Source organism: Opisthocomus hoazin, chromosome 13, assembly GCF_030867145.1.
Source record: "Opisthocomus hoazin isolate bOpiHoa1 chromosome 13, bOpiHoa1.hap1, whole genome shotgun sequence".
In the NCBI taxonomy this organism is placed as follows: domain Eukaryota; kingdom Metazoa; phylum Chordata; class Aves; order Opisthocomiformes; family Opisthocomidae; genus Opisthocomus; species Opisthocomus hoazin.
Genome location: NC_134426.1, coordinates 26,816,642 through 26,829,786, shown reverse-complemented (window position 1 = coordinate 26,829,786; position 13,145 = coordinate 26,816,642). Strand labels below are relative to the sequence as shown.

Genomic DNA, 13,145 nt, shown 5'->3' with positions numbered 1-13,145 from the left:
ATGGTAGTTTGTAGGAGAGAAAAAGACTCTTAATTTGTTCATTTTTTTTTTTAATTCTGCATTTCAATATATTGTTGGAATCTTAAAGTATGGGCTTAGTTACACAGCTTGTAACACTGGTACTTGGCAAAAGAGAAGTTAGATTTACAGGCATTAAATATTGGGGGGTTTAGTTCTTGTGAAGCAGTTCTGGTGCCAGCCCCACCATGAAGGCATCCTTGGAAGATTTAGTCCAAAAGCAGGAACGTAGAAGCCCTGGGTTTATGTATTGCCCTTCTGAGATGGCACTTGCGCAGGAGAGGGGTATGCCTGCTCCTAGCGACAGTGCAGCAGATCTCGTCCATCCTGCAACACAGCCTAATACTCTGAAAGCCAAGAGGCTGACTTTTCCTCCGGAGTTCTGTTTTGAAACACTGAGGGTGGTTGACTACAGATCTGGCCAGTTCCTAAACCCTTTGGTCTGCTGACAGGAGTAATGCATGAGCCGCTTCATCCTGAAGACCTTTGGAGATGATGAACAGGAGTCCCAGACGTGTGGGCTCAATCACTGACTCATGCTGCATCTGAGTAGTGGTGTGGTAAGAGAACGCCGTCATCCTGAACAGCCAGTGGGAGCTCTGCTCCCCACTCCCACAGGTTTTCTTAAATTATTTCAGAATCTTTGAGGCAACCTGTTATTTTCAGAAAGAGTTGTAACTTGAAAAGGATTCAGCAGCATTGGTCAAACGTTTCTGCTTGCCGTCCGGAGCCAGAGTTGACAAACAGAAAGTCCCCGAGAGGAGGGACCCTCCAGCCCGCGGGGCGCAGGCGGGCAGTGGTCACTGCGGTCTCGGTCCGTGGCCTCCGCTGATTCCAGCTGACCTTGCGAAGGAGTCCCGCTGCCTGCTGGGGCTCTGTCTGCGGGGATCCTTCTCACCTCGCCGGGGGAGGGAGCTTCCTCTGCGAAGTGTCGGGATTAGTCGGTCATCTTGCGAACTGGAGTACTCTCAGTTCACTTGCGGCGTGCCGTTTTCTGTCCGTGAGTAGATGGCTCTAAGATCAAAGATCTGGAAGATCTGCTAGAGCTTGGAGAAACAGTCTGTTTGCCTTCTTCAGCCATTTGTGTTGCATTATGTCCTCTTCTGCGAGGAAGACGTGATCTGAATCTTGGAAACATGGGAGTACTGTCTGTTGCGTTTCCCAAATGTAATATTTGGGCTCTGGTGTCTTTCTGTCTAGCGAACTGCACAGCCTCCTAAAAGGCTGGAAGAGGCCTTCGGTATTCCAGGGAGCTCTGTCATGGCGAAAGGATGAAAGGCAAAAAGGTGTCATTTAAAATGCAGGTTTCCTGCCGAGTGTCACGTAGTTAATGACTGCAGCTCTTCTCGGTTCAGCTCTCCTTGGCGAAACGTGCAGTCTGCCTGCCCAGAACTGTCCTGTGTCCTGGCTGCTCCGAAAAAGCATCCCCTGTCTCATCGGGCGCCTGTGACGTACCGACTGTCCTCTTCAGGCTGACAGAAACCTGCTGTGACCCCGAGGAGTAGGACTTTTCTCATGTTCTCTTTAGATCTCACCCACCCTAAACCTACAGTCCCCTTGTTCTACCTTTGACTCTGCCGCGTTCTCTTAATGAAATGGCGAGAAAACCAGCTGGCCTGGAGGGTTCTCGCCCAGGCAGCCCCACCTTGGGCTAGCACAGTCTCAGGGATCCCCCCCCCAGTTTCTGCTTTGCTGTCACTCGGGTGAATGGACACCGTGTTTAGGCGCCAAGCTGCATCACGCTTTGGGCTTGCTTGCTTCAGGCTGTCTGTGGGGAGTGAAAAAAATGTGACCACGAAGAATTGGTCAATTGAATTTTAGAGAAGAAGTGTCCGTGGTGGCAGTGGAGAGGTTTAACGCAGGGCGGGACCGCTCGTGGAGCTGCATTTTATGCAGTGGGTACTGAAAAATGGGACAGTAGAGAGGAAAGGGCAGAATGTAGCAGTGCTTCAGTCTGTGTGAGTTTCTGTGCGTGTGCCTGCTAAAATGTGGTAGGAAAGGTATCAAGAATATGTTTTCAGTATTTTGAGCAGTCGCTATGGTAACTAGATAAATTCCAGCAAGTGTGTTAGTCAACTGGGTTAGTGAATCTGTGGCTGCGTGTGACACACTTTGCAAAATTAATGAATACTCTTTCATGAATGATTTATCCTGACATCTGAAGGTTAAAGTGTCTTCAACTAAGGATGCTTTTCTATATTGATCCATAAATAATTAGCTGTTTGTAATTAGTTAAAGATTCCCAGTCAGATAGACGCTGAGCTCGGGGAACTTTTCTGGCCTCTTATTATCTGTTGTGGTGTTTCGGGAGCCTCAGACCTGCCCAGGCATTTTAACTTCATTGGAAGAAGCGCAGAAACATCTGCTAGCTCAGCGGGTCCATCTTTTGTTAAAGGTGTGCGAGAAGGCTGCGCTGTGGCTAACAAGAGAGAGAGCAGATTGCTGGAGAAATGCTGATGAGCAAGGGGGTGTCCTTGCTCCCCTTCTACCACAAAGCTGCTGAAGGCTTGGTCCGTGGCTCCTGCAACTGCCACAGGGGCACAGAAGCTGCACAACTCCCTTAGCACCTTGTTCTCCTTTACTTCTCCCTCTTCTAACTCCACTTCTGTCTTGGTCTGTACAAAAACCACTTCTCTCTCCACAGCCAACCAGGAAACTAAAAGAGAGGATGGAAGCAGGGTTTGTGCGCACGATCTTGGAGTGTTCCACAAATGTTGAAGGTTTTTCTGAGTTAAAGAGGGACCACAACCTTTTCCTAAAAGAAACCCATAAACAGGTGGGGTGTGTCTTGGGGGAGAGCATCACGGAGCTCTGTGGACGTGGCCTCTGAGGAGCAAAGGTGCATAATGTCAGCACGAGGCATGTCGAGAGCACAGACACCAGAAAGCTGAGCTAGCCTAGGGTGCAACGAAGCGATCTGTTTGTGGAACGTGGCCAGGTTGATGCTGCACAGCCTGGCCATAGAGAAATGCTAGCACCAGGAGAGGAAAACCAGTCCAGAAAGCCAGCTGGAAAAGTGTGATGCACAGGAGATGTCGACACGAGCCTGAGGGAGGAGAGGGGCCGTGTAAAACAGATGCCAGAGCGGCTTCTGGGGAGGCGGCTGAACAGCGCGCAGCTCCTGGGAAACATTTCTCAGAATTTTCATGTTCTTTTTTTCCTTCTCTTTTATTTGTCATCAGTCTGTGCAGTCGTACGGAGTTCGTATAGGCTGCCTCTGTGTAGGAAGCAGACAAACATTCTGGCAAACAGGGGGTACTCTTGGTGCTGTTGGTGAAATCGCTGGCTTTGACCTGCCCGCAGGAAAAATGTGGCCATACCCTCGTCGCACTGTGGCTGCTCACAGTCCTACTGTGCTCGGTTTCCCCGAGAGAGACATTTTGATTTACTTTAAGACTTCTTAATACAAGCCTCTCTGCACCCTTCTAGTATCGATTTATTTGTATTGATAAAGTTGTCTGACTAAGCCCCAGCAAAATGGTACCAATTGGTCTTAAGTCTGGAAGGCTTCACAGCACTGCAGCACATGAAAGGAGAAGGTAAGTTGTCAGAAAATATGGAGGAGACAATTTATCTAGGTGAGCTGCGTTTAGCCGAGAACTGGAGGCTGGCCAGCAGCCTTCCTTCTCACGGGAACTTGCTTAACGCTCTCTGTGCCTGTCTGTGCCAACCCTGAGGGTCCACAAGGTGCTGAAATATTTGGTCAGTACGAGCGTACCTGCTGCTGTCCCCAGGGCTCGGAGGTTTCCATCGTAAATGTAGTCTTGCTGACCTTGTGGATGCCCCCTGAAAGCCTGTGAAGTCTGAACAGAGGTTGTGTGCAAGTCAAGGCCCGGGCAGGTGCTACTAGAAGCAGTTCTGTAGGGCGGTCATTGCTGGCTTTGGCCATTGAAGAAGAAGAAAGGAGGCAATGGTGAAAAATAATTAACTGGCCTGAAAAATACTTGATTTCTCAACGTTACCCGAAGTTCGGTTACCCAAGTGTTTCTGTGGTGAGGTTTTACAGTTTGGTGGTTGTACAAATTCTGGTGGTTTGTTTTGTTTTGCTTTTCCCAAACCGACGTGTGCCTGCCAGTTTGGACCCCAAGGACCTGCAGCGACAGTATTGTCAGGGGAAGGCTTTACTAGCTGTACGGGCGTAAGGGGGCCCTGCCAAGTTACAGGTTCAGGATACGGTAACAAACACCAGACTAACCGTTTAGGGATCAATAATTTATCTCTAAATAACGGTACAGTAACAAAGATGGATCAGCAGTGCAGCTATCTGGGGTCAGAACAGCAAATCCAGTAATTCGCCAGTAACTGGGCTGAACTTAACAGCCAGATGCACAAGGCTGACGGTTCTCTTTGGTGTGCGCGGGGCCCGGAAATGCCGCACGAGGCACCGGCAGCCTCCCACCTCTCCTGTGTGCACAGCGTGTGAAAATACTGCGTACAGCCGTTACAGCCCCTCGCTAGCTGATGTTCCTGGTCACTGAACAATTTGTGTTTGTGTGCGTGGGTTGTCCTCATAGAAAATCGATTACTTTGAGGATTTTTAGGCTCTGTAGCCTCCCCTGTGTTTGTTTTATGATGATAATGATGCTCTGATATATTATACTGAGGAAACAATCCTTAGTGTATTAACTGTAGTCTTCTTGTACTTGTGTTCTAGCTGGAAGAGGAGAGATCAGTACTCAATAACCAGTTATTAGAGATGAAAAAGAGGTAAGTTGTTTTTCCTGATGTGTGTTTAACTATACAGTCCTACAGAAAACGTCAGAAAGCTAAATACAGAAACACTGCTAAGAAAGTGGTTGTTTTCTGTTGTGTTGTAGTTAGAAGTGCTGAGGTTGTTACACACGTTGGACTGTAGATGGTATCTTCCACATTTTCTTTCCTAAAAGGGAGAGGGAAATGTGACTGTATTCATGTCAGCAGTATTTGCCATTTCCTCTTTAGTTGTGCGCCTCTTGCATTGTGGTAGTTCCCTTCATTTTCAGTAACCAGTTTAGTGTTTGGTTTTAGTCTGCTCTGGAATATTGGATTGTCGCTCAGTCTGATAAAAACACATGTGTACAGATAGGACCTGTCAGGTTCTTAAGGAATAAGGGAAAAATACAGTGATGCTAAGGATAGTTATTTAAAAAAAAAAAAAGAAAAGTGGCAGTTATTTGGCATTGACTGGATTGTTCTCATCATGTTGGGATACTGAGTTCCTGGTGGCAGGAGTTATTGCAGTTCATTCAGCACTGTTTTTAAATAACAGGAGACTTGTCCTGGATGAAGCCGGCATCCATTTGTAAACTGTGCTGTTCAGTCAGTGGTCCCAGGTTACAAAATCCACTGTCTTTCTGCAATTTATGTATGGAAAGCTAATGGGCAAAGTGCCGCAGTGTCAGAAATGTGGTGTAGAAAATGTGAGCTTTTCAAAAGCAGTTACATAAATCCTTAGAAAAAGATGCAGCTCTCCATGACACCAAGCGTGTTCCAGGAAAAACAACCAACCCCCTGTGAAGTTTCCTGAATTTATAATGGTCACAGCAAAGAACAGCGAGTGGCACTTTGGTGTTTCTGCACATCCTTAGCTGCTCAGTGTTATACACTGATCCCCTTTTTGATTCCCTAATGATCTGTTATTTGGGAGGACAGGTCACGCTCTGTAACGCCTCACTCTTCTGAAGGACAGCAGGCACCTGGGGTATGACGCAAGCTGAAATGTCCCCAGAGGACGGAGGAGTTTGGTCAGTTGTTAGAGAGGCAGGTGAGCGCTGAACCCCAGCTCCAGCCACCCTTACGGATGGGATCCCTCCCCCTTCAGCTGCACAGAATAGCATACGTCGAAGTTATTGTTTTAAGGTGAGGTGAAGGAGAAGATAAGGAGAGAAATCTTTAGCTGGTGTGAAGACCATTGGCCATCCACAATAATTAGTAAGCTTACAGCAACTGAGGATCATCTCCCCCATATTTGATGTGGAGGAAGGGGGAGAAAGGGAGGACATTAGTGCTGCTGACAGCTTAGAATGCTGTTCATAGCCTCTTACTTAACGTGTTTTAAAATATGTATTTTAAATAGCGTAACTCGTGAAAATTACTTGAGGAACGGAAGGAGGGAGCGGGGACCCAAGATTCATTCAGTGCTTTCCAGCAGTTCTATTTCATAGCATACAGTTTAAAAGACCAATTCTTCAGTAAGTTATAAAAAGAAAGGCGTGCGGCTCTGAGTTTCCTTCTCCTGTTTTTACTCTGTGAGAGCTGCTTGAAATAATCTAGATAATTATGAAGTCATTAAAGTGAACTTTAACTACTTTACCTTCAGTCGGTTACACTGAGATGCCCAAGTTTGCGCCTGGCTTAATGACGCTCCTCAGCAGTGTTGAATCAACTCCAATAGAAAGGACAAAACAAGTGACAGAAACAGTCACCTCGCTGAAGCAGACTGCCAGCCACGAGGGGTCGAAAGATGCCAGAATATGACATTATTTGCTAACAAAAAAAGTTAGGCTGAATGAAGAGCTAATTAAATGAATAAGAGTCTCTCTAAACTCCCAAATTCCACTGAGCTGGTGATGAGATGAGCGATGATTTCTTCCTTTGGTCTTAAGAATTTGAGATAATGAAAAAGAGACATCTCTTTGTTTCAATTAGGTCAAACCTCTAGCAGTAGTTTTCTCACCTTCCTCCCACCCCCAGGAATTCTCTGCCTCTATATTAGCAACTCCTCCTATGAAATAGTCCGGCTAGGAGTAACAGGAGTTTGATGTTTAGGAATCTAAGGGGGTTCTGTGTTACTTCAGCTCATGAGGTTCATTGTGGGTTGTTAACTGTCTGACTGTCTTTGAGCTTGCGCTATTTATCGATACTCATTTCATTCCTCTCTCTTCCCTTTCCTGCCCTTGCTTCCTTTGCTATATCTGTGTGTCTTTAATGGTAAGACTCAAGAAAGTCTATCCACGTTACAATAAATAATTTTTTTTTTTTAAGTAAAGTTGTTGTACATATTTTGGCTGCCTTTGTCCCTCGGTGTCTTGCTTTTGTTTTGTAAAATACTCAGCTATATGTATATATATATATATATATATAAAAAAAGTCTATATTTTTTACCAAAGCAAAAAAGCCCCTTGGTGCAAATTTAGTTCTTCCTTACAGTATTTTGCAGTTCTACTCCATGTTTCTAACGTGTGGTTCTTGTTATCTTGCATTTTTAAAGCTTGCCCAGTAACAATTTAAGGTATTTGCTTCATTCTTAGAATTTCTTATTTTTGTGGTAAGGGAAGAATCTGGGTGATCTTTTTATTTAACATAGCAAAATACAAACCTCTCCTTTCCCATGACTTCCACGCACTGCTCAAAATATGGTTTACTCTCCTCAAGAAACTGAAATTTTAAAATGTCCTGTGAAATGACAAAGTCATCTTTATTGGGATTTTTTTAATCCCTGCTGGCAAGCAGATATTTCGGACTTCAATTGGCAGGAAAAAATTTGAAGTTCACCAGATCAGTTTCCCTTTTTTTTTTCCCCTGATAAAGTAAATACTTCCCATGAGATTTCTCTTGCACGTCATCACTATGTAGTTACTTCCCATTCAACATACGCTCCTTACGGTTACTCTCGCTTGTATGGATCGTGCTACAAACGATACTGAAGCTGAGAGCATCAGTGGGGTAGACTCAGCTGATGCTGGAAGTGAACTGTGATCCACACTTACGTGTAAGTAAGTAATAACCTTTACTTAATGGTATTTGTAGGTTTTCCAGTTTCAGCATTTCCAAGGGCCCCCAGCTGGAGCCGTAAAGCCTGGTTCCTGCAGAGACTGTCCTGTAAAAAAACCACAGTGCTACAGCACGAGGGACCTTTTCCCCCCTCTTCTTTTCTCTCCTCTTTCCTTCTCTTGTTTCTCTCCCCTTGTGCTATAGTATTCTAGACTCCTGTACTGAATTTGTAAATATATATTTAGATGCTTGCAAACTGTTTGCCTTTTTCAATGACCTAAATGCTTGTGGTGCTTGAAACCAAGCCCGGTAAATGGCAAGTCGACCATATTTGTACAAAAAACATGTGTTTGGTCTTGGCCTCTAAGATGAAGATCTGACCAAAAAGTGGAAACATTGGCTAAATAACAAGCTCTTGAGTGTGAGATGAGTCACCAGGGTTTCCATCTGCCCTTCTACAGCTGTGCACAGAGCAAAGGGAAGCCTCAGGTACAGGAGAGCGTGTGAGCAGCAACTTCCAGACGTGCTTTCCCAATTCCCCAGCCTTAAGTAAACGCTGGCTTTGCAGCTCAGCGGACTGGAGAGGGCAGCTGTGCTCCGTCAGCAGCGTCCCGTGCACTGGTGGCACATTTCTTCCCCACACCACCACCCGGCGCTTTTGACCCAGTTCAGCAAAGCAGCTAAAGCGATGGGTTAGGCTGGAGCATGTGTCACCCTGCTGCAGATCCCAGACATTGCTGCTGTGCTTTTAGTGCTTTGCTGAATCGGGGCTGGCGAGGAGACCCGTTAACCGCCATTGCCCTTTCGTTTTTTATTAACAGGAGTGTAACTTCTGTTTGAAGGCAACATCGTGCAGTCTGCAGTTGTTACGTTTCTGCTTATATTAATTCTCTCATTGTAAAAATGTACCAAAACCAAAATCAACCTCTCTGGTTCTTGTTTGGTAGCTGCATCAGCTTTTCTAAACCCCAGATTCTCCACTTGCTGCTTCCATTCCCGAGTATGATCTTCACAATGAAAGAATTGCGTTAATTGTGCTCTCGTTGTCGAGCTGCCTATTTATCCTGAGTCGGTGAGATTTGCTGTATTTCATGGTCTGGGTATCATGGCTCTCACTAACTGTAGGTACCGTGGACAGGAAAATGTTTCCGTTTGGGCTAATGGCTGTCCCCTACCTGCTTGCGCATCGTCACACAAGGACACGTTCTGCTCTTGGGCCTTGAGCAGTCCTGAGAGTGGAGCGTAGCTCAGTTAAACGAAGTCCTTATGCCATTTGGGATCTCTGAAGCGCTGGCTGCTTGGTGCCTTGGTGGAGCGGGTGTGCGTGCAGGCGGCCTCGTTGGGCTTCGGCCCGCTCAGCTGGAAGCAGCGCACTGCCGCGGCAGCCAGACCGGGATCCTCTGAACCCGGGCGTGTGGAACTGCAGACGAAACGGGCTGTGCCTGCAGCAGCTCGGACTGTTGGTGGCTGGCTGCTGGGCACTGCCTGGCGCTCAGAAAAGCAACTTTCTCTTCTAGAGAAGTAAACGTAGATTTTTCGGAGTAATGTGGGGTTTTAAAAAATTTTTTTTAAACCAACCAAAAACCTTTCAGCTTGTAAGGAGCGTCTGTATCAAAAGTCCTCAGATCAGAGGACAGTTACTTAGCTGTGTGTATTGTGTGGCCCATCAGGAAGACTCATTAGCGTCAGTGTGAGGATGTCATGGCTATGATGCCTGAAGATCACTGTCAGGATGGGAATTGTAGGCAGAATCATTTCCAGTGTTAGAGCAGCTGAAAAGGTTGGGAAGGCTGGCCATACGCCCACAGAAGGGGCTTGTGCCTGCGCTGGAGGATTTCTTTTTAACCTTTCTTCCATGAAGTAAACCAAGTCCCACACAGTTTTGTGCTGAAACAGCAGCTGTTAAAGGCCCAGCAACGCTCCGAGTGCGCGTTCCAGGGAATGATGACGTCACTGGAATTAGTGAGGACCAGTTGATATTTCCAGCATCATCAGTGCTTTGCATGACAATGTGTATAATGAGCTTTGCATGTATGTTTTGTTGCTTGTTAGGAATTTTCAAGAAGTAACAAAACTCGGAATTCAGTTAGGTTTTGTGGAACATTGTGCAACGTGTTTGTTTATCCTGTATCTCCCCAGTCTATTAACTGGCTTCTTTAAACTCAAATGGATACGATGATATGCAGATTCGGGCATGTACTACCTAGGTAAAGTTTTTGCTTTGTTTCCACAGTTGTAACATCTGAACTGTTTATACACCTATAAAATCTTAGTCAAGTACAGAATTGAAATTTGCTTTTTAAGAACCACTTCTTACAGTAGGTTAATACTTGAAATTAAATTAAACTTCCTTAGGCAACTACAACAATCTCTTCTTTAGGTGATTTCTGGTTGTATTTGGTTTTCTTTTAGAGAGTCAACATTACAAAAAGAAATTGATGAAGAGAGAGCATCTTTACAAAAATCTATCAGTGTCACTAGTGCCTTGATCACACAAAAAGATGAGGAACTGGAAAAACTCAGAAATGAGGTAAATGAGGAACCGTGGGATGCTGCTTAATTTCAGATGAAGTTACAGCTAGAAGCATATGGCTTTGTCTGCTTGCTACTGAAGAGCTGTCTAATTGTTTTTCTTTATTAATGTAGCATGGTTAAACCTTAGAATTAAATCTTTAGATACCTGTGCCTGGCTAGGTGACTTCTAGCACCTACTTTTGTGGCTATTCAGCCCTTGCTACTAGGGATGTTGCCTGGGTGCTCTGACTTCATTCTGGAAGGCCTAAGCATTCTCAAATTTAATTCTTACAGATCACAGTGCTCCGTGGAGAAAACGCTTCTGCAAAAACCTTGCAGTCAGTGGTTAAGTCACTGGAGTCTGACAAGCTGAAACTTGAGGAAAAGGTGAAGAACTTGGAGCAGAAACTCAAGGAAAACAACGAACAGCCTTTCACTGTAACCAGCTCCCCAGGTGAGAGCGTGCCTCTCTGCCGTCTCCGTGCCTTCAGCACACTCGTAGGTTTTTGCAGATGTTAACTAGGTAGTTAAAAGGAGGCTTAACTAATTAACCCTCCTGAGAAATGTGACTTCCCTGTTGTAGAACACACATCAGATCTGAACGAAGGGAATCTGACCAGCTGCAAAATACGAAAGCTACCATCATTGCCAGTTAAATCCCATTTACACCGGGGTGGGGGGCAGTCTGACCTGAAACGAAACGTGCGTAAACCAGAAAACTTTGTCCTGCTCATGGTGGCTGCTGTGCAAGAGCCTTTCTCAGAGCGATTCTGGTTTTCCTTGCTGTAGCTGCAGAGTAACTTGTAGGCATCGTAACAAAGCCACCCACCTGAGCACAGGGCTGGGAATCCCGTACCTTACACCCTCGTGCGTACCTCGTGTTGAGCTTCTTAAGCTTCGTATCACTGCAGTCTCACCTCTGCAGCAGAGGAGCACTCCCTTGCAGATCTGTGAACTTTAGCTGTCACCTATACATATATTTTTTGTGTTTTAATAAGTAACGTGCAGTATTGAATGTGCTTCCGTAATGCAGTGGTGAAAACAATTCCGAAAAAAAGTCACCCTTACTGAAGCTTGTACTGAGTGATGAGAAAGCAGTGAGAAGATGTTTAGGAGACTGGAGACTGTTCCATTACTTCAGTCTCTGACCAAGCCGTTGTCTGTGTCATATTATACCTTGTTTGGTTTTTTTTTCTTTACAGGTGACAGTGCTGCAAATCTACTTCAAGACGAAATTGCGAAAGAGAAGCAGGTATTTGATCGGAAACTTTAGCCTGCTACAACAGCAGTGTGTCTGTAGGCAGAGAAATATTTTTCAAAAGACAGTTCATATCAGATTTTGTCGATCAGGATTATAATGGGCAGATTCATTTTGTAACCTGCTGCTTCTGAAGGGAAACATCAGTGATAGTGAACAGTAAGAATCAAGTGATCAGTGACACTGGAGAAATAGTTCAGGTTACTGGAACACGAGGAGGGAAGCAGGAAAGCAGGGGCGGCAAGTTTTGACGTGCAGCCTGTTGGCGCGGTGCAGCCCAGCACAGCACGCTCATGCAGTGCTCCCTGGCGTTCTCTCCAGAGGTTCCTTGGATGTGAACGAGGAGTGAGGTGTGGCCCACCTGCACCTGTGGTGCCTGCCTGGAGAAACGGGCTGCCTGAGCTCCCGCGCTAGTGCTGAGCTTCTGCAGTTGGAAATGTTCATCTTTGCTGCTTCTTAACTGCCGAAGTTGGCTCAGAATGAGGGCTGGCAGCAGGGGAGCAGGGAGGTTGCTCGGTTAGCGTGTGCTTGGGAACAGGAAAAATGTGTATCAGAGTGTGACAATCGGAACGAACACGCGAAGCGCGGCCATGCAACAGGCAGCCTGTGACAAACGCCGAGGAAACACGGTTAGAACAGAAGCACCTTCTGCTTGTTATAAAGGCCCTTGTTAGACCACTGATGTCAGTCATACTGATTAAAAAATGTCCTTCCTAGTCTGCACGGACATCAGAGGTAGTGTAATTAACACACACTAATCACCAATCTTTTTCTGGTTTTCTGTCTCCTTGAATTCACCTGCGGATGGCAACGCATCCTTCCGATCAGAACGAGGTTTGTTCCACTTCTTGGCTTCCTTTATGCACTGTGTTAATTTGCCAAGTGTTAATTGATTACACTCAGCAGTGCTGCTGTGCTGGCCTGCTGATCTCCACGGCTCAACCCAGCGTCGGGAGCTGTCGTGGGGTGCGCTGCGTGTCCCACTGCCCCTGCTGAGATCTCCGAGAGACCCACTCGAGCTGCAGGTGCAGAGGAACAGACGCTCTTCTGGACTGGATTTATGTTCAGAATGTTACATTAGAAAAAGAACTCGATCTGTCGGTGGTGGCTGAGACCCACTGATGTCTCAGCCCTGCTGGCTGGGCAGAACTACCCAGCTCCTGGGACAGAGATCCCAAGGAGGCTCTCGGAGATCTTTGGGAAGCCCCTGTCCCTTGTCCTCTCGGTGTGCGCGGGTGCTCGCTGTAGTACAGCAGCCCAGCGGTAAGAGTTGATGCAGAGCTGCACACGTCAGTGCGAGGGCCATCCCTTTGCTGCTTGCTTTCTCTGGGGCACAGCCCTCCCCTGCTGACTGTCCTGGTTCTTGACTGTCACAGATCGACTTCCTGAACTCGGTGATAGTAGATCTGCAAAGGAGGAATGAAGAGTTGAACTTGAAAATACAAAGAATGTGTGAAGCAGCCCTCAATGGCAACGAAGAGGAGATCAATAACTATGACAGGTACAAATCCTAAAGGAAGCCTTGGCTCGTGTTTTGGGGACCCTCGGTGGCAGTCAGTTCTGCCAGCTGCACCGCGCGCCAGCCTGGGCTCGGCTGTCAGGAAGGACGAACGTCGCTTTCTCTTGAGTTTAGGGCGACTGAATCCAGCCTTCTTTTTAGGTC

At 46.3% G+C, this 13,145-nt stretch overlaps 1 protein-coding gene across 4 annotated transcripts in view; it reads left to right on the top strand.

Annotated features, from left to right (window-relative positions):
* The window catches only part of CLIP1 (CAP-Gly domain containing linker protein 1), a 73,521-nt gene that overhangs the window by 58,870 nt on the left and 1,506 nt on the right, over positions 1–13,145 (top strand). For 3 of the 4 annotated variants that reach the window (XM_075435063.1, XM_075435062.1, XM_075435061.1), the window contains 4 exons: positions 4,673–4,725; positions 10,123–10,240; positions 10,519–10,678; positions 11,427–12,955. In XM_075435063.1, coding sequence (XP_075291178.1) covers positions 4,673–4,725; positions 10,123–10,240; positions 10,519–10,678; positions 11,427–11,497 — 402 coding nt within the window. In that variant the 3' untranslated portion in view covers positions 11,498–12,955. Of the gene's footprint in view, positions 1–4,672; positions 4,726–10,122; positions 10,241–10,518; positions 10,685–11,426; positions 12,984–13,145 lie in introns of those variants that run through there. The other variant, XM_075435064.1, reaches the window with a different exon arrangement.